Here is a 20,938-nt window from a genome sequence, read left to right as displayed (position 1 = left end):
ACCAACTGCGGAGAAAGATTGGATTTTCTATTGAAGGATGTTTTACATATTTATCCTTTCACGGTTTAGAAATAGCATTTTACTCCTCCAAATTTAAAGTTCCATAACCCTCTAAAAGTTTAGATTTTACATTTGTACATATAGATATTTATATCTTTCATATGCATATACTCATGTTAATATCTGTCCAATCCACATATTTAACAGCCACTAATCATTGGTGTGAATTAATAAAATATATATTATTTTTTAAAAAAATTGATATTATCTATCAAGATTCGTAATATCATATCATATCGGTGTTTTGATCGAGGCTCGGTATCGATACGGTACGATGTACCGAGCAGTACACCCAGGTGCACCGAATAGTGTAGCAGTGCTACGGTATATTACTACAGTATACTTGTGCACTGTATTGCTACTATAATAATGCAATGCAACAGTAACTGTACTGTTGCAGTGTTACAGTGCACTGTACCACTACAGTGCTACAATGCATTGCTACAATCGGACCGCTCATTAACGAGCGGTCCGTGTATTATTAGTTTGTCGGACCGGTACATACCGCCCGTACCGGACGGTACAATTCGGTATGACAAACCTTGTTATCTATTGGCAATCCCTTATTTCATACAATCAATTAAAAAATAATAAGATATAATTTTACTAAATATAATCATTTAATTATCAATTATATCATTATTTCTCATAACCTTTCTATTAGTGTAGAATATGTCATCTTGGAGATTGAATATTAAATCAATATAACAAACATTAAAATAAAAAAATTTACTTCATCTTCGATCTTTAGATCATCTCATTTGATTATTATTATTTATTATTTTACATCACCAATAATGAAAGAAAAAATAATTGTATGGAGTGAGAAGAGTTTCTTAAAATTAAATAATAAATTGATAGCATTTATGTAATTAGTATCTTAGGAATATTAAAAGTTATTAGAATAAATAAAAAGTACTATTTATAGTCTTGTGAATGGTAAGAGGAGAGCTCTAAATGAAGTTATAAATAACAAAGAGAGGTTATCAATAGAAATCTTCATTGTAAGTATTTAATTGTATGGAGTTGGAATAGTTTATTGAAAATACTTTTAATAAGCTGGAAGAGTATCTTAGAAATATTAAAAGTTGTTAAAATGAATGGAGACTATTATTTCTAACCCTATTTTTGTTATTTAAAATCCTATGTTAAGAACTTTTAATATTTTAAAATTATCCCTTTATAAATAGATATATGTCCTTAATTTATAATTTAATTCCATCTTTTCACTCCATATTTATGATCCTTTTTATTTTCTTCTCATCATTCTCCTACTCAGTTCTTTTAATCATCAAAGACGATGTAAAATGATTAAAGAAAGATATGATGAAACCAGATAAATTGAACATAAAAAAAGAGAAGATAAATTTTTTAATATTTCTTATAATAATTTAATATTTTTAAGATTATTTACATTATATAATAGTTTAAAAGATATTATCTTTTAGGTCAATTATATTAACCGAGAAGATGTTATGTTTTATATATTTGTAAACTATCCAAATGAGGAAAAATAATAAAATAAAAATAAAAAAGAAAGATTATGAATAATAAATGTTATTTTATTTATTTTTCAATGATTATGAATAAAAAAGGATCGTAAATAATAAGAAAAAAGTTTTAATACTAAACTCCAAATGAAGTTGTAAATAACAAAAAGGGGTTATCAATAAAAATATATATTTTTAACTATTTAAAATATTATTTATTTATTTATATAAATTACATAAAACAGTCACTCATGATACATTTTTACTAGTGGTGCTTCTCTTTTTAAAATTTACTTGAGGCACCCTTAAGATTAAAAAAATAAAAAATATGTTAATTATCCATTAAAAATTGTTACATAGTTTTTATCTATTCGAATTCAAATTAAAATTATCTAAAATAGAAAAACTTATATAACTATTATTTTTATATTAAAAAACAACGACTCATATAATGAACCAATTTATACTTGATTACATAATCAACTTAAAAATATATCAAATTTGACTTTAAAAATTATAAAATCATATAGATTTAAATGAAATCATTACGTATATTATATTTGTACGCTATATTGAAAGATTGAGGCGGTTGGAAGAAATTTTATGATGTCACGCTTATAATAAACTATATTTTATTTGATTTTACATAAAATATGTAATTGTAATATAATTAATATAAACTAAATCTACTTACATCATCTCGATTCGAAGAAACATCATAAATTTATATGAATTTACGAGAAAAAAAATCCACCTGTGGATCGATTCATATGGTGACAATCATCGTGACACACAAGAATAATCCAAAAACAGATAAAAACGATCCAAAAACAAGTCAAAACATGTCATTTTTGACTGTGCGAGCAAGCGAAGCGAGAGGCAGCACCGTTCCTGCTATATGAAAGCCTTCATCCAGCCTTGTGCCACCCGAGGGGTTCTAGGGTAATGAGATAACTGATGTTTTGCTCCGCTCACAACGGTCACCACGACTCGCAATACATTAAAATTTATCGTGCAATGGATTGATTTATCCTCTAGGAATAAAATTTATTATATCAATTACAATATTTTATATATCCACTAAAATACATTAAAAAACAATATAATCAAGACCAGAAATTGCCTATAAGCTGAATGGTCAAAATTAAAGCCGTCAACCTTCAAGTGAAGTGGTATTCTCCACCATCCGTTGATTTAGTCGTGATGATGATCGAGGAACAACTCCCCATTTCATCACGATCGTCCAATCCTCACATGCACATCACTCTCCTCTATTCCGATCAGACAACTCCACCGAGTCTGACGTCGTGAACAGGTCAAACTCGAGTTCATGTTTGACTCGGGCTCGGTTGATTTGAGATCACATCGAGCCAACTTCAAACGAGAATTCTTCTCTTAACAATTCAAACGCAAATAAGATATTAATCGACTCGATACAAAGTTTAGCGTTAATTTCGATGAGTTAGTTATCATTTATATAATGACAGATTTCCATGCGTCAGATTTCCCCAGATTTTATATTGGTTGGGAAAGCCTGGGAACACATGATTGATTTGTGTGGGCCCGTTTCTGCCTCCAATCACAGGGCAAGTACGCGTTACAAGTGAGGCGTAATTTGAGAGATGCCCCGAAGTCCAAGTCTTTGTCATTATCCCCTCGAGAGTTGCATCCGATGGATGCATTCTCCCCTGTGTGAACAACTCCTTCCTTTTAGTGGGGGCCGTCAACTCATCTCCAGCGAATCTGCCCTGCCCGCGTCTGCTACTCTTTCACGTCAGACAAACTTATACCTTTCTTGGTATTCGGGGATGAAACTGGGTCCTATTTGGTCCAGTCATGACTCCTCCAATAACGGGCTGGAATGCGCTGTGGGTAACAAAAGAGGCGGAAGGAATGATTTCTTTTGTTCCACTAGCGACCATGTGTCGTGCAGCGTAATCGCGTGCTTTCTTTTTTCGTACGTTCTCCCGACCCACTCGTCGTGTGGTTTGAGAAAGCTGTGGCCAGAGGTCAGTCTCGCATGGGCTCCACTTCTTTTTCCATTTAAAATCAGGTATATTCGAGGGGTATTATGACCGAGTTTGACGAGGGTTAATCGTAGATAAATCGCTATGGTGCGATTAGATCCAGATAAGAGTTCGCTAATTAATTAATTAATTATTAATTAATATAATCCAAAGGAATAAATATATCGAGAGAGTGGAAGAGAGTGGAAGAGAGAGAGAGAGAGAGAAGAGGGGTTCGAGTCTCATGGTCAATGTCGAGGATGAAGCATCTCCTACGAAAGCTCCACATCGGAGGCGGCGGCGGAGGTGGTGGAGGAGGCAACGACCACCCCCACCATCATCATCAGCGGCTTGGTGGTGACCCGACGAGGAACCCCTCTCGGCCGCCCGCCTCCTCCGCCCAGTCCTCGTTGGTCGCCTCTTCGTCGTCGAGTTCGAGAGGGAGGGCTCAAGACACGGTGGCGGCGGCGGCGGCGGCGGAGGAGCCCAGGGACGGGGGATCGCGGTGCGATGGGGCGGCTGTGGCGGGATCGGACTTCAGTTTGTTCGAGGAGGAATATCATGTGCAGCTGGCGCTGGCGATCAGTGCTTCGGATCCCGACGGGCTAGAGGATCCTGATTCCGTGCAAATCAAGGCAGCCAAGCGGATGAGCTTGGGGTGCTCGCCAGGGGTTGGAGCTGCCACATCTGCCACTATTGGTGTCAGTGATGCGGATGAGCGTTCAATGGAATTCCTCTCGCTCCGGTATTGGGTGAGTCGATTCTTCATAGGGTTCTCCTTTTTAGGGTTCTTGATCTGGCATTGATCTTTTGTTTTTAATGGTTTAAATTGCCCTTTTCCACTAGTTAACTAGTCAGATGTTACAGAGAGAACCACGAATTGATGATTGAAGACATTTTTTATAAGGTTTAAAATGTAAATTCTTACTCCCGATATTAAAAGATGTTGTGAAGCCATTATAAAGGCAGTACAATCTAGGAATATGACTAATGCATAGTTCAAAAGTTATCTCTGAGATTTTTTTTGAGCAAGTTTGTTGACCGTAGTAAGTATTTTGAAGGAGGTCTCCACACAGGGCTAACCTTCAATTCAGAACATGTGCTTCTAAAGCTTTATCTATATGACTTCGAGGTGCTTAAAATTGATATTGGTTCTCTTAATATGACATGGATTTATTCCTCAATTTTTTTTGAAAAATTAGGAAGCTGGTAAACCAAGTTTTGGAGCACCTATCTGAAAGCATATGTTTCGCTATTTTAGGATATGAAGCTTAATATTGTTTTTATCGTTTGATGCATGTCATGTTCCCTTTTTTTTCTTCTATTTGATGCCCTTTGTTGGTGATGCCCTGCTATATGTTCAAGAAGTTTTTTGGCTGTTCATTTTAACTTTAAGAGTTCTGGATCTTTTTCTCATTTTTCTCATGTTATGTTTCATAACGTATTTAATGGATAATTCTTGATCATGTATGTTCTGTTGCAGAGTTACAATGTTGTGAACTATGATGAGAAATTGATGGATGGTTTTTATGATGTATATGGTATTATCTCAAATGCCGGTGTAGGAGAAAAAATACCCTCTCTGGTAGATCTCCAAGCAATATCGGTGTCTGATGAAATTGATTATGAAGTGATTCTAGTGAATCAGACAGTTGACCATGCACTTCAACAGCTCGAGAGGAGGGCCATCGCTATTGCTTTGGAAAGCAAAGTAGAAGAGCATGGCTTGCTTGCCAGCGGGTTGATCCAGAAGATTGCAGATCTTGTTGTTTGTAATATGGGTGGTCCTGTTGATGATGCTATTGATATGCTAAGAAGGTGGACTCTTAAGAGCTGTGAATTGCGGAATTCTTTGAACACTATTGTTCTTCCTCTTGGCTCACTAGGGATTGGATTATCTCGCCACAGGGCCTTACTTTTTAAGGTTGTTTTACACTTTTACTACATTTTTGGTTTAGACAGATCAACTAAATTTATTTTTAGAACATCAAGCACATGAAGTACTTTGTGTTGTTTCATACTTCCATCTCACCTATATCAGCACAATATGGTAACTTTTAACTGTATCACTCATATTGCATTGTTCTTCACTTTGAATGACTGATTTACATGGATGTACAACTATTTCTTTTCATTGCAAGGTCTTTTAATGATCCATAAGCAGAGACTCCATTAGTTCATCATCATTCACACAGCCCAGACACCCACTCTGTGAGTTCATCCTCCCACCCCACACACACCCCCGGCCCCCCCATGACACCCCCCAACAACACTCACAAACAGCATGTTCTTGTGTTAGGTTGGTGGACATCTAGAAGCTTTCTTTGTGACGCTAGGGGTTTGATAATTCATATGAGATTTAGGTTATTTTGTCATATTTTTATGATAGTTTTCATTATTCGTTCTATTATTGTCATGTAAAAGATGGAATAGTATTTTATCTTTTTTTAATAGTATTTTATCTTTGATGGGTATTAAATCAACAATTATCTTTTGAGTTTTGTCCCCAGGAATGCATGTAACTGTCATGGGGTTGACCCAGAATGGAAGGAGACATTTGTTACAATTATGGTGTATTGGTTAAATATCGTGAAAACAAATCACAAAATTGACTAATTCTCCAATTTGTGAGATTACTTTTGAATTTGTTCATTGAGCTTTTGTTACTTACATTTTAACTTTTGGAATAGGATCATCGGTATAATCTTCAACAATAGAAATAACTTAGGTAGACTACTTCCTTGTTTCCTTGTTTGATTTCAATTACAGTTGAACAAATGGAGTTGAATATATATTTTTTTTAATCTTTTTCAGGTTCTAGCTGATCGGATAAACCTGCCATGTAAACTTGTAAAAGGCAGTTACTATACTGGTACAGATGAAGGAGCTGTGAACTTTATTAAAGTTGATTATGATAGGTGGATTTCTTTATCTTGTTTTTCCTCATTCTGCATTTATGCTTGCTATTTATCTCCGTTAAATGCATTTAATGAATCTTATCTTATGTTGGTGTTTTCGCTTGCTCATCAACTTATATTTTAATACGTATTCCTGAAACAAACTCTGATATTGAGATATATCACCTCAATGCTAGTATTTAAGCACAAAATTTTTATTAATATAAAACCTTTTTTTTATCATGAAATGTTAATTTTTGATATTATTTCTATGAATATAACAATTGATGCTTATATAATTGTAAATATGGATATTATTGTTGTTTGCTTCCTACCAATAGCTAGACTCACTGAACTTGATATTTTTTGTTTTTGTTTTTGGATATTATTGTTGTTTGCTTCCTACCATAGTCTAGTTTAGTCAGAAATTATGGCTTATATTGTACTCGTTGTTGCTGCTGCTTAGTGTTGTTTAACTTCACCATTTTGGTGTTCTAATGGAGCTAGGGTAGCCTAGTTTTCAATTAAATATTTTAATTAAATAATCTAGAAATTGCGTGGTTTTTTTACTTGGAATCTATATTTCCATGTAAGAAAAAGATAACCAAGGTGAAACAACCATTGCTTCCATCTAGTAACAGTATTTAATTATTTTCTTCATCTTGTCTCTGGCACTGAACCTCCAAGCAACCATGACACAATAGCATTTTTTTAGTATTTAAAATCTATGGTTTTGTTGAGTTAGATCCCTCATAAAAGTGATTCAGACTGTTAACCAGAAGATAATTATCAACTAAAAGCTATGGAGATTATGTCACATTATCATTGGAATGTTAACATGAGAAGGACATAGCTATGTTTTTGTAAGGCATTTGTATTTGGTTCTGGCATTGTGTGTTGGAGAGAGAAAATTTTACATAAAATAAAAACCTTGTTTGGTGCTTGGTTTGGTAGCTAGAATAGCTATGTGAATGAATCTTTCGAATGTAATTTGGAGGGAACCTGCTTGTACTGTCCTTAAATGAAGAATATTAGAAAAATAGACTCATTAGACAATTACAAGCTACTTTTTTCAGAGAGCATAGTGAATAGTCATGGATTTTTCATTATGAGTAGCTAGATAGAAAAGGGATCCACCTTCATGTCAAATCTAGCAAAATTCTCTATTGACTATAAGCTACCTAACAGAATCATTCTTTCTTCTGGTTTCGGAACTTGGTTGTGAGTTGCAATATGCATCGACAAATATGCAAAAAGCAAAAGTTGTTATTATCTTGTATATATTATTGAATAAGGAAGACTGAAGAAGATATTGCTCACGTAAGACAATGCATGATGACTAAAGTGGATAGAAACTGAGAGTACAATACAAGCATCGTGTTCCCCTTTATATAGAAGAATGTTTTATAAGATGGTTGCAGAGCCCATGCTTTCCAATCCAGAACACTGGACAATTTGAAATTAGCACATCTAAAATGTATTTTTGAGATGAGGATGTTGTGATGGATGTTCGGTAGCGTTGTGATGGATGTTCGGTAGCGTTGAGATGGATACGGGTGGCTACCCGAGAAAGAAAGTAAGGAGAAAAGTTTTTGTTGAATAAATACTAGTACTTTAATTCAAGGTTTTATACCTGGTTTATCACTCAGTATGACTAAGTATTTACCAGTATGACAAGGGATCTACATTTGCAGTGGTTTATTTTGTTCTGATCTGAATTGAAATAGATAATTTTTTTAATTTTTAAATATTAGTGGCTGAAAACAACTGTTGATTGTTGAAAGCTTGCAACTTTCAGTAGTTCCCTCGTCTCTCTTTCTTTTGCTTTTCAGCTTCTGCACCTGCTGCCACCAAGATGTAGAACAGAAAGAGAGAAATAGATAGAAAGAAAGCAAGAAAGGAGTGAGATTAGAGAGGAAAGTAAGAGATTAGAAGAGTAGAGAGAATGCAAGTTTTTTTCATTCAGATTTGAAGTGTTTGATCTATTGACAAGCCTCAATATTTATAGGGATTTAGAAGCCTTAGTACAATCAATATATGTAATGATTCCTAAGAGTAACCTTATAGGGAACTTGTATGCCTTCCAGATTCCCAAAATGTGACTTCTAGGAGATCTTAACAACTTTAAGACAATTTATTACAGCTAAAAAGAAAAAAAGTTCACTTAATACAGGAGTAGAGTCCCAAGGTTAGCACCTAGACAGAGCAAATGACTCTTCAATTTTTCACACTAACTCCTAAAGTTACTAGGCCAACTAATCCATCACACCGCCCTGGCATTCATCTATTTTTGGCCTCCTTGTCGTGACTGCTGTTGTTCCTTCTTTTGTTGTGTTGCTGTCTCCTATTTCTCTTTCTTCTTTTGGTTCCTCCTCCTCCTCCTCCTCCTCCTCCTTTGGTTCCTCTTTCTCTGCCTCTTTGTTGTCTCTTTCTCCTCCTACCCTTCCTCTTCCACCTCCTTCTATGTCTCCTCTCATTGGACCTGTACTCATGTCATGTGTCGACACATAGTATAGCCCATTGTACTTGTACTGAACTGATTGCCCAAGGACAAATTTTATTACCTGGCCAAGATTTAGACTCTTGGTCTAAGTTAAGGGTGGTCAAGGAAAGACCCATTAATGGTGGCTTTGACATGTCTACATAGGACTTTATAAGCATATTGGTTAGGCAAGATAGTAAGTCGGATCTGCAACTTATTGTTGATAATGTAGATTAGAAAATAAGAATGTTTGCGTATTGCAGTTGTATTAAAAAAGAATATTAAGTCTTCACTATATCCAAAATAAAAATCAACAGGTTCTTTAAAAACTTCAAAGTCGACAGATATGCAGGAGGTAAGGAAGACTCTACATCTTCTTGTTGTCAAAATAAAGTTGTGCTACATGAAAAAAATTAAACTAAAATTTAATTTGAGTTTTTTTTTTTATTTTTCAAATAATATATGATGTTATTAAAATAATTTCTGTTCTCCATCAAATCAAGTTATTAAGAGAACTTGTGTTCTCGATGGGTCATGAAATCAGTTTTCTGCTTCCATTTTTCTCTCCTTTACAACATCACCTTCCATAGTTGTATTTCTGTCTAAGATTCAAGTGACTATCACTTTTCATGGTTTTAACATGCAATTGTGATGAATTGGTTTAGAAGCCTTCATTGCTATGATGATTTTTTTGATCACTAATCCTATGACTCTTAGACTAAAACTATGATAATCACTTTTTGAGGAAAGCAAAACTTGGCAAAAATTCTAGTCTAATGACATTGGAGGATGAGTTAAAGAGTTTTTATTGTTGGATTTAAAATCATTATATCTCTGTAGTACTTTGGATTTGGTTGTCCGACCAAGTGCTTTACCTGTTAATGTGGATCTTGGTTGTTTGAAACAAAATACTGTGGAGTTTAATTCCATAGATGAATTCCATTGGTTTCGTCTATGTGACAAAATACTGTGGTGCTTAATCATTATGAGATTTTGGTTTCTGGATGTTACGCAAAAATTTAAGCTTGTGGAATGCTTTCTTTCATTAGTGTGGCTTCACTGTATGTACTTCTTACGCATGATTTGGCTTTTCCACCGATACTTGTTAGCACCTTCAATGGTACCTCGGATCTTATCACAGCAGACCCCATTTTGATGGGTGCAGTCTTGGATACTTCGATGATGATGATTTATTTTACCTTCATTAATCATGTTGTAACTCTTCCTGTAATAATTAGTCTGAAGATGTGAATTTCTAACATCTCCCTTTCCGTTTTGAGCTTGTGTTGTTTCTTGTATGAAAAAATTGATTTTGTTCTCAGCAAGCTGCAAAGTTTTTGTAGTCGTTATTTTTGTAATCCACAATAATTGTTGAATCCATACAATCAGATTGTGGACATTTAAAAAAAGAGTTACGTAAGTATATAATTTGAAATAAAATTAATACATCTTTTCATATGTAACAGTGAATACATAGTGGATCTTATGGGAGCACCGGGCACATTAATTCCTACTGAGAATCCCGGCATTCATCTTGAAAGTTCTGGAAACTTTTTGCTGGGCTCGGAGACGATTGAACAGACTGTTAAGGATTTATGCATAGCTCTTGATAAAGCTAGTTGCCAGATTGAGAGGAAAACTGATTTATTAGAAGGAAGTTCTGATAACAGCTTATTGTCAGGACAACTTGGACTGCAGCTAGAAGAAAGTTCAAGCTTGGTTGCTGAAACAGAAGATATTGATGTAAATAATGTTGAGAACAATGAAATTGTAAGATGTGAAGGTGAACATGGAAAGCTCTGCCCTCTGCCTATTAGGCCACAAGCGGACACAATAAAACCTAAAGAAGTTATTTCCTCTTCTCAACAGATGAAAGTTAATGATGTTTCCAAATATGTTGTCACTGCAGCAAAGAACCCTGAGTTTGCTCAGAAATTGCGTGCAGTTTTGTTAGAAAGTGGTGCGTCACCTCCGCTAGATTTGTTTTTTGATTTAAGTCCACCAAATTCAATAGAACAGGGCCATAGCCAAAGCGATTGCAAGGAGGCAAAAGAAGGAAGAATTGAGCCAGAGTTACCTGTGATCTGTTTGACTTCAAAATTTGATCCTTCTGTTTCACCCTCAATGGAAGCAGAATGTCCAATGAATGCTGATAATGGAAAAAAGAATCAACATCTTGGTGAAGATTCAATACAAAATATTGATGAAAGCATGTGTTCACCTATAGAAAAAACAAATGAGTGGTTAGTCTTACCTGATGCTCAGGTGGATGGAAGTATTGATGATTCCTTTGGTAAATTCATTGGTCCAGTTTTTGATAGTGCAGTCATGTCAAGATCTTCATGCATGAAACAATTGAATGCATATTCTATGCCATGTGAAGCTGAGTCCAGCCATAAAGGTTGTGCAAGTATTCTTGGATCATCAGTTGCACATATTTCTCAGGAAAATTCAGGAAGAACCTTTGATTTTGATGGACATGGGGATATTCCTTCTGAAGATTTTCAAGAGAGTGCAATAGATTCTTCTGGAAAACTCTATCAAACTAATCTGCATGGCTTATGTACTTCTGACAATGAACAAACAAGTAAAATACTAGATGCAGTTGCCGAATGGGAGATACCGTGGGAAGATCTTCGGATTGGAGAGAGAATTGGTCTAGGTAGGTATTTTAAATGAAGCAGGTTCTTCAATTTGTTAATCTAATAAACTTTATCTGTTTTTGGATGATAAATCCACTGAAACTTCAATTTTTAAAGTTTCACAAACTTTTTATGATGCTTTTTCTTTAAATCTTTCTTATATTGTTCTTTCTGAAAGAAAATTTTGCATATTCAGCCTGCAAGCTTGTAGCTCAGAGTATCCACTTTGCCACTTCTTTAAGATGTCAGTTACAACATTAATCAGTTTGGTTTTCCAACTTGCCAAATGGTTGTCTAGTTCTTGTATGAGCTTAATTGACATTTTCAAAATTAACTTGAGAAGATGAATTTTTATTGCACAGTCACCTTTATGATTGACTTGCATGAACCATTATTAGTGATCATAGGAAGCTTTCCAAGATTTGCACAGTTCTGCTATTGTTTCAAAGAGTTTCGGTCTGCATTTTCCACAATAATGTTTTCAGGGGCTTAACTAGCATTTGGTTCATGCTTTTGGCTCTTGTCAGCATTTCCTTTCTCCTCCTTTCTGCTTTTTAATCTATTGTTTTTCTCCTTTTGTTTTTCATTTGTGACTGTTACCTTTTTTTCCACTTTCTAGTTTTCTGCTGAGTTTTTAAAATATGAAACTCATGCCTTCATTTCTTTGAGGGACTATTCCACGGGAAGTCTAATCTGGAAACAATATTTAAGCTCGGTTTCTCAATGCATAGTCCTAGAAGTCAAACATAAACTACATCCATCGGCCAGTAGTTATTTATTGACACTTCTTATTAGAAATTCTTATCATAGTAGAACTTCTTATGTTGCAGGTTCGTATGGGGAAGTCTATCGTGCAGACTGGAACGGCACTGTAAGCTATAATCTTGTAATTTATTTTCGTAATTCTATTGTTTTCTGGACAAAATCTGCTATATCCTTATCTTGTTAAAGCAGATAGATAAATGCATTGAAGTGATGATGCTTACATTTTATCATAACAAATAAATAAATTTTTTTCCTTGACCGGTAGGAATGTTCATCATGAGTTATTAAGTTTTTAGTGTGGTTGTAGATGCATAAAGTACTTATATTCAAGGTTCGCAATATCGTACCGTACCGGTATTTCGATCTGGGCTCGGTACCGGTACGGTACGGTATATCGAGCGGTACACCCAGGTGTACCGAGTACTGCAGCACTGTAGCAGTGCTACAGTACCTCAGACCGGTAACAGTCGGTCCACGTACCGAAAACCCGTCGGACCGGTATGTACCGCCCGTACCGAGCGGTACGGCTCGGTACGGCAGACCCTATAAGGCAGTCTAAATATTTATTCTATGGATTTTCAAGTTTCTAATCAGATTTTGCAATAATTAAGATTTTAACAAGAAATAAAAATGGTTAATGGTGAATTTACTCTGGTAGTGAGGAAGGATTTGCAAGTCCACCTGAGAAGGATTGGAGATGCAATTCCATTTTTGGACACCATAATTTATGGGAGGTCAAATACCCTTGTCTCCTTCCATTTAAACTGTAAACTTATTTTATGTGGAAGCTGTCTTTCATTAAATTAAAAGAACTTAATAGTCAATTCTAGTTAATTTTAAAAAGGAATTCTATTGAATTCTTTTAGGGAATTGACTGCAAATTATTTTGTTTTAGCATTTTGATGAACCTTTTTAAACCAATTTTATGATAATGCTAGTTAAATGTAATACTAGATTGTCAATTTTTTGTTCTTATTTTATCAATGAACCTGTAAACTTCTAGACTTCAATAAAATACAACTTGGAGCTTTTGAAGATCTTGGAGATTGAAGGATGGTGGTGGAATTAATTGATGGTTGCTTGATTTATTTGTCTAGTTGGATGATTGCTTGAGAATTGTCTATTTCCATTCTTGATCTTTTTGATGCAACATGGTCATCTTTCCAGGAAGTTGCCGTGAAGAAATTTTTGGATCAGGATCTCTCTGGTGATGCTCTGGAGCAATTTAGATATGAAGTAAGCTTTAGATGAATTCAACATGTTGCATTCTTACATTTTTAATAATGAAACCTGGAGTTTGCTATTGTTTTTTAACTTCAAATTAATTTGTAATGAGTTTATGGGTGTAGGTCAAAATCATGTCAAGGCTACGACATCCCAATGTTGTTCTTTTCATGGGAGCAGTGACCCGTCCTCCAAATTTGTCAATACTAACAGAGTTTCTTCCAAGGTTTGTTCAACATACTTTTTCTACTTGTCCTATGTAATATATATATATATATATATATATATATATATATATATATATATATATATATATATATATATATATATATATATATATGTATGTACGTATGTATATATATATATATATGTATGTACGTATATATATATGTATATACGTATATATGTATGTATATACGTATATACATGTATACACACATGTATGTATACATAGTTGGTCATATCATGTGACTGAAAATGTTCAATTCTAACCTTTTTATAGTACTTTGATCTAGTACTATGTACCGGTCCAACATTTCTCATGTTAGTTGGGGGCTTAGCCCAGAATCCTCCTCTTCAGAATTTTCACATTGGCCAACTAGAAGTATTCTATCTTGGTGTACCTGAGGTATATCACTTAGGCATGCTTTTGCTTACTAGAAAGATCCAATATGACCGTTTTGGTATTATATCAAATATCAACCAATTAATCCGATAGACAAAGAATGCAAGTTGGATTGATATGAATTTGTGGTCTACAACAATTAACTCGGGTCAAGCTTATTATTATTATTTTTTGACAAATTGTAAAGGCCATTTTTGCAAGGTACTGGACAAATAGTCATCATGTTATTGGTCCAGTACTCCAGCATGCCATTCAGGTATTTTTGCCAAAACTCCCTGTTTTAGTCAATGGCTGACATGTTATGTCTCACGGCACGACATGAAACTTCAGAATGCTCGGAAACTAAAGGAAACAGAACAGAGAACTTATGTAAAATAGAAACCTGACATCCAACGGTTTTGATTGATGTTAGGATGTCTTCCCTGACCTCTTCTTTAGTGACCCCCGCCAGTATGGTACTACTAGCCCAATATAACCAAGAATGAATTGAGAGAATAAAAGAAATGTGACTTACCAGAATAGACTGCCATTTCGCTCAGACCAGTATGAAACTAGTGGTACCTGTCGGTCCGTGAATCAGAATGTGGACTGCACCCTTTTTGGGTGGTCTATTCTGACATTAAAATAAAACCTATTTAACACTGCTGGTTTAGGGCTCATGATCATTCACCATACTTGCAAAGCCTACTGTTGCCACCCACCGCCGGTTGTGCGCTTCCAATTTAGGGTAAGCTTTCTCTTCTTCCTTCCTCTTTCTCCTCCTTCCTCTTCTCTCTCCTCTTCCACCATCGCCTCCTCTTCTTTCATCCTCTTCAATTTTCCTTCTTCTTCCTCCTCTTCGTCCATTGCCTCCTTTTCTTCCTTTCTTTTCTTCATTTCTTTTCCTCCTTCCTCTTTCTCCATCACCATTTCTTCCTTCTACTCCTTTATATTCTTCATATTCGAGTCTTCAGTACGTATTGTTGCAGATAAGAATCAATATGCCTGGTCAGTTTAAGATGACAAACCTTGCTTACCAGCATGGAATTTCTTTTCACTTGGACCGATGCATATCAGTCGTAAGTATCAGTCCAGGTGTGAATCAATATGTGCACCTGACCCATTTATGGCGGTCTGATCCGGCCATGTAGAAAATAATTGCATGCCTTCCATCCCTAATCACGAGAGCCTCGATGCGCATAGTTAGCCGCCGCCTACCTCCCCATTGCCCACTGTCATCACTATTCACTACTGTCATTAGTCTTGCTCCTTTTCTTCTCTTCCTCCACTACCTCCTCTCCTTCCTATTCTTCCTTCATTACCTCATCTTCTTCCTTCTTCCTATTTTTCCTTCCTCCTCCTCCTTCCTCTTCCTCCACTGCCACCTCTTGTCCTTCTCAGCACACACCAGTGTCCCATGTTGTGTAATGGTCGTTACGTACCAGTCTGGCTAGGGACTAGTGTAGTACACTGGTATGAGATTGCAATCCTTGCTTACCAGTATGGTCCAACTGGTTTTCATATATTGGTCTTGGGATCATGACATATGTTGACTTCATAGCAATAAGGGTTGATCTTGCATTTATTTAGTGACCTACTACCAACAATTTATGCCAAGTTTTCGATCACTTGTAAGGCGCATCATAGTGTAATTTAAATGAGAAGCTAGTAGCATGTTGACATTTTTACTAAAGTAGCAACAATTCTGGCAGAAGTCCACATGATAAACACTTGATTGCTCAGTTTACTTTGTCCGTTTCACAAAGCAGAAGAAAGAAAAAAAGGTTTTTTTGATACTATGTCCATTAGTCATATAACCACATTGAATCTAACATCGTACTTTAAATTATTGCAAAATACTTTCTTCTTTTCACAGGGGAAGTTTATATAGATTGTTGCATCGCCCTAATGTTCAACTTGATGAAAAACGACGACTAAAGATGGCATTGGATGTGGTACTAGTTCATTTATTTGTGATCTTTATCTGGTTATGCATGCTTTATCCACCTTCAGTTCAACCTGGATCGTATTGACAGGCCAAAGGGATGAACTACTTGCACGCTAGTCATCCAACTATTGTGCATCGGGATCTGAAGTCTCCAAATCTTCTTGTTGATAAGAGTTGGGTGGTCAAGGTACTCTCTCAGATTTAATTATTACAATACTTTTTGTGAAGTTTGACAGATTGCTAATATGGACATCTTGTGTTATTCCTGTACTGAATAGCCGAATGCTAATGAACATTGTTGCTTGTGGAATGTGTGATGATTGTTTTGTTGAGCTACACAATATGTTCCTAGTTGCTTTTAAGGAGAAGCACAAATTATTTTTTATAGTACAAAAGTTCATTTTCCAGATGGAGAGCTGACAGCAAATGTTTCTATTTCACTTTTCATCACATGATGCGGACTCTTGTTACATACATGTCTCCAAGAATTATCATTACCTGTTTTTCTAACTCTGAATTTTCAGATCTTTTGGTGGGGTTTGGTGAGAATCATGTGTCCAAGTTGCAATGGAGAATGGTGTCTGGGATCTCTTTTATTCTGAATGACCTAAGTATAATACTTTACTGTAAGCTCGTCAATGATCTTCTTGGCTGATCATGCCGTCTGACTTATCTAATGTATAATATGCTACATATTCAATTTCTATAGGAAATTCTGCTTTGACTAGGTCAGTAGGTTTGATCCAGTTGTTATGCATCAAAATCATAGTTGCTTATGGTGGTAGGTTCATCATGATGACTAAGATGTCAAACTCTGACCATTTTGTTTAAGTGGTTACCTGTCTAACTCCAATCGCTATGGTGAGTTTTATAGAATTCTTGTTTAATTTGGCAGACTGTTATATTGCTTAAGGACCAGTTGCATAAGTTTGAATATCAAATGGAATTTCTAAGATGTTCATGTGTAGATATATAATCCAAGAATCAGTAGAACTATTAATCAGTGCTTGAAACAGGAATTTAGCATGTTAATCACTTAGTTGCTGTTATTAAAGAATGATTCGAGAAAATCTATTTTGGATGGTGTAATTCTGGTACTTCTATCGAGAAAGCAAACTAATATTTGTAACAAAATGATGCAGTTAATTCTCCACTTTGAAACGGTAGTTGTTTTCCAAACAAGTTAATAGTATAAACCTCTGTTGACCTTTTTGGTTCTTACATTGTGATTCATACTATATATGCTAATTGTTGGTGTCGCTTTTTGCTATCAGAATATCTAAACAAGTATGCTCTTAGACTCCTAGCTACATACAGTTAAAAGCAAACAATGATGGATGTACTAGATGGTTGTGATTTCAATAATGCTGTTTTGTGTTTTATAAATGATGCAAATGATATGGTGTCCATTGATTTTGTTCTACACTTGTATCTGAAAAATATACTTTGCATTTGATTGTCTCAGGTCTGTGATTTTGGCTTGTCAAGGCTGAAGCATCACACCTTCTTGTCATCGAAGTCAACATCTGGAACAGTACATTTCTTATTCCATTGCATTAAGCATTTTTTTGGTCATATATTTTACCAATTTGTTAACTTCACCAAAAATAATTTACTTTCGCCAATTTCCCCTTAGATCATTAATACTGAATTTAAGGCTTTTGTACAAGTTATGTACTTTTGATTTCAAGTAGGAATGTTAACGTGGACCGATAACCTAAAACCTGACCTAAATTGTTGCTTAGGTATCTTCAGATTCATTTACCTTATTGGATCAGATCTGGATTTAGGATTACATCTGTTGATGTTTATAAATCACTCTCAAGTTATTGGGTATGGATTCATTGTCTAAATCCATAAGATCATTGGATTGGTATTCTAGGTAGATATGATCTGAATCTGACCCACTTGTTCTAATAAAGGACTACCGAAGGTAAAAGTCCAGAAGATATTTAGTTTACATAGTAAAAACTAAACATGTTCTATGGCATGATTCAAAAGTGATTCATCCAACATTTACTGGTTTTCAGCCCTTCCTCATGTTCATTTTTCTGTCTGTGACTGTAGAGGATGCTCATAAATTGCCAATGGTTTAGTGATATTATTGAGCAACTTGTCTTTGTTCTCACATCATTGTCCAGGCTTGATACTTGTAATCAAATTCTCAAATGTTATTTTCATGATCCTTTTACATCATTTCAGCCTCTGACATCAAGTACTCTCTGGTATTTGTATTTTGCAATAATTTCATAAAAGTGTTGGTTCTTATTATCATTGTATATTAAAAAATTGCTATGCTTTTATCAGCTCGTATTCAAGTACTTTTGATTTTAATCACTCCAATGATTTATATTCTTAGGTCTTTGATTTTTTTTTTTTCAACTTCATTTTTAAGCTTGTGCAGTTTCACATGGCCTATCATTATCTTTTTGTTGTTTAAATTTTAATTTTAATAAAAGATTCTGTGTGGAAAAACATCATGTTTTTCTTAGAATCAGTATGTTGTCAATTTTTTGTTATGATGTACCATCTGATTATTCACTCCTGCAGCCAGAGTGGATGGCACCGGAGGTCTTACGAAATGAACCATCAAACGAGAAGTAAGTTTGACATTTGGATAAATTTTTTTGACTCTGGAGAAGTTTCTATGTTTAAATTTTTTGGACTCTTGGTAATAAGAAGCTTCTATGTGTCTCAGATGTGATGTTTACAGCTTTGGTGTCATATTGTGGGAATTAGCTACTTTGCGCAAGCCATGGGGTGGGATGAACTCAATGCAAGTAGTTGGAGCTGTGGGGTTCCAGAACAGACGTCTTGACATACCTAAAGAGGTTGATCCAGTGGTTGCACAAATAATAACTGATTGTTGGGAAAGGTAAGCACTCTGGCTCACATTGATAGCAGCATGGCAGCTTCTACTAACCTCTTGTACCGCTGCCGTTTGCATTTGTGAATTAGCAAATTTACTTTTTCCAAATTGCAAAGTTGTTAGATCAGTGGAAAAAGGAATGTTAATTAGTAAAAATGATCTATTTTTGAAGAACTTTGGCCCTAGAATGTTACTCAGGCTGGTTAATGGTTAACACACAACCAGAAGCCAGGTTTAGGGTTTTCGACCACAATCAGCTTCCTTAGGTCGGGTCAGTCATGGGTTGAGTTGAGTTGTTTGGGGCCTATGTAGCTAGAAAAAATGATGTTCAAGTATACAATAGATCGGGTTGGACTTGGTTAAGTGATGAAGAAAAGGCTGGGGTTGCATTTTGGATCAGCCCTGACTCAACCCAACTTGAGTTAATGATCGGGTTGTGAATGAGGAGGTTAGAGTTGCATCTGATCCATTTGGCAGCCCTAAGTGGGTCTAGTGATACCAAATTATAATTTCCTGGTGTCTGCAACTTTGGATTATGTCTATATTTGAACTGACTTTTTAAGGTGATGCCACTTTAACTAGAGTGGCAATTGTATAGAAATTAACATTTTTAGATCATTCTTTGTGCCTATACTATTGGAAACAATAGATGTTGGTTTCAAAATTAATTCGCTGGTTGAAATACATAGTTAATAAATATTGCTCTAACACTGTTGGTTGATCATGCAGTGAGCCGAATAAACGTCCGTCTTTTGCACAGCTTTTGTTACCTCTTAGGCAGCTGCAAAAGTTGGTGGTTGCAAATTGATGGCTTTACATGTTGCCCGATAACATGTGTAGCTACCGGCTGAAGACATCGCGAGCCATGTAAATTAAGAATGTGTTCGGGCTGGAACAGCGAAAGGCACAACTCCTTGTTGCAAAATATACCCTTATCGTAACAGATAAATGTGTTCTCTAGATCAGTTCAAATTAGAGTTTCCCAAGAGATCTGTCAACAAAAAGGTTTTGGCTAGAGGCATGTGATCCAGTCCTGAAGCTGTGCGAAGTGCAGCTTAAAGAGTTAAGATTGGTATTAGTTCAAACTCGTATATTGATGTGGTGCTTATATCACTGTAGCACATAATTCCGTCATTTTGTTTTGGATTCACAAGTCGAATCTGAAACTGATTGAAACTGTACACATCAGCTCAAAGTTGTAACTATTGTTGTTGTGGAAAAAAAAAAGGTACAAGAAAGAGAGGAAAAACAAAAAAAATTGAAGGGATGCACAAGTCGCAGACCCCCTCCCCTGTTTACAGTCTCAATAAAATGTTAGTTTCTCGTGTTCATCCTTACCTTTGTGTATCGTTGTATCCGTTTTTTCCAATTCTTTAACTGTATAATGTTTCACGTTAGTTAATGTTTGAAAAAATATTAGCTTATGTGGGGATCCCAATTGGATTATATGGCCCTTTTCTCTTCCCTTACCACGATCCTGTCACCGTAATATTTGAAAAATAGACTAGGTCGGATTAATTTGATACTAACGTATTATTATCAGAAAGTTGAGAGGAAAAAGAAAAACGAATCTTACCCATGCCATGCAATCCTATCTAGCATCGAAATGATTCTCCAATGTGATTTTGAATATGAACGATCCACCCACAATAATTGGTGAGGACGTCCGTACGTGTGCGCACGTAAGAAAGAGAGTGAGAGATCTGAACCCTACTCGATCTGATTGAGAAGGGGGGGAGGTATGTACCAAAACAAGTTGTCATCATTGTGATAGAACAGGTTGTCTCTTTGTACTCTCTCTTCACGCTGTTGCCGACATTCTGGTTCCTAGGTATGGTATCCACCATGTATGTGTATACATCAACCAACTAAATTCCCTTGTCCTCTCTCTCTCTCTCTCTCCATTTTCTGGGATACGAAAAACTAAATGAAGTATAATCCTCATCACCAA

At 35.5% G+C, this 20,938-nt stretch overlaps 1 protein-coding gene across 3 annotated transcripts; it reads left to right on the top strand.

The window, feature by feature from the left end:
* The first annotated feature begins 3,760 nt into the window (after positions 1-3,760).
* LOC135678512 (probable serine/threonine-protein kinase SIS8) lies at positions 3,761-20,318 on the top strand. Of its 3 annotated transcripts, XM_065191416.1 has the most exons (13): positions 3,763-4,308; positions 5,040-5,480; positions 6,371-6,474; positions 10,402-11,597; positions 12,408-12,448; positions 13,510-13,578; positions 13,692-13,792; positions 16,047-16,125; positions 16,207-16,305; positions 17,584-17,652; positions 18,669-18,718; positions 18,817-18,993; positions 19,717-20,318. In XM_065191416.1, the coding sequence occupies exons 1-13, from the start codon at positions 3,808-3,810 to the stop codon at positions 19,793-19,795; spliced, it is 3,006 nt and encodes a 1,001-aa protein (XP_065047488.1). In that variant the 5' UTR covers positions 3,763-3,807; the 3' UTR covers positions 19,796-20,318. The 3 variants fall into 3 exon arrangements, 1 of the variants encoding a protein (XP_065047488.1); XR_010514982.1 differs by lacking the exons at positions 18,817-18,993; positions 19,717-20,318 and adding an exon at positions 16,643-16,729 and having other exon boundaries at positions 3,761-4,308; XR_010514981.1 differs by lacking the exons at positions 18,817-18,993; positions 19,717-20,318 and adding an exon at positions 16,643-16,744 and having other exon boundaries at positions 3,761-4,308.
* The last annotated feature ends 620 nt before the right edge of the window (positions 20,319-20,938 follow it).

Source organism: Musa acuminata, chromosome BXJ1-7 (assembly GCF_036884655.1).
Source record: "Musa acuminata AAA Group cultivar baxijiao chromosome BXJ1-7, Cavendish_Baxijiao_AAA, whole genome shotgun sequence".
In the NCBI taxonomy this organism is placed as follows: domain Eukaryota; kingdom Viridiplantae; phylum Streptophyta; class Magnoliopsida; order Zingiberales; family Musaceae; genus Musa; species Musa acuminata.
Note: the sequence above shows the minus strand (reverse complement) of the source record. Positions and strands in the feature narration are given on the sequence as shown.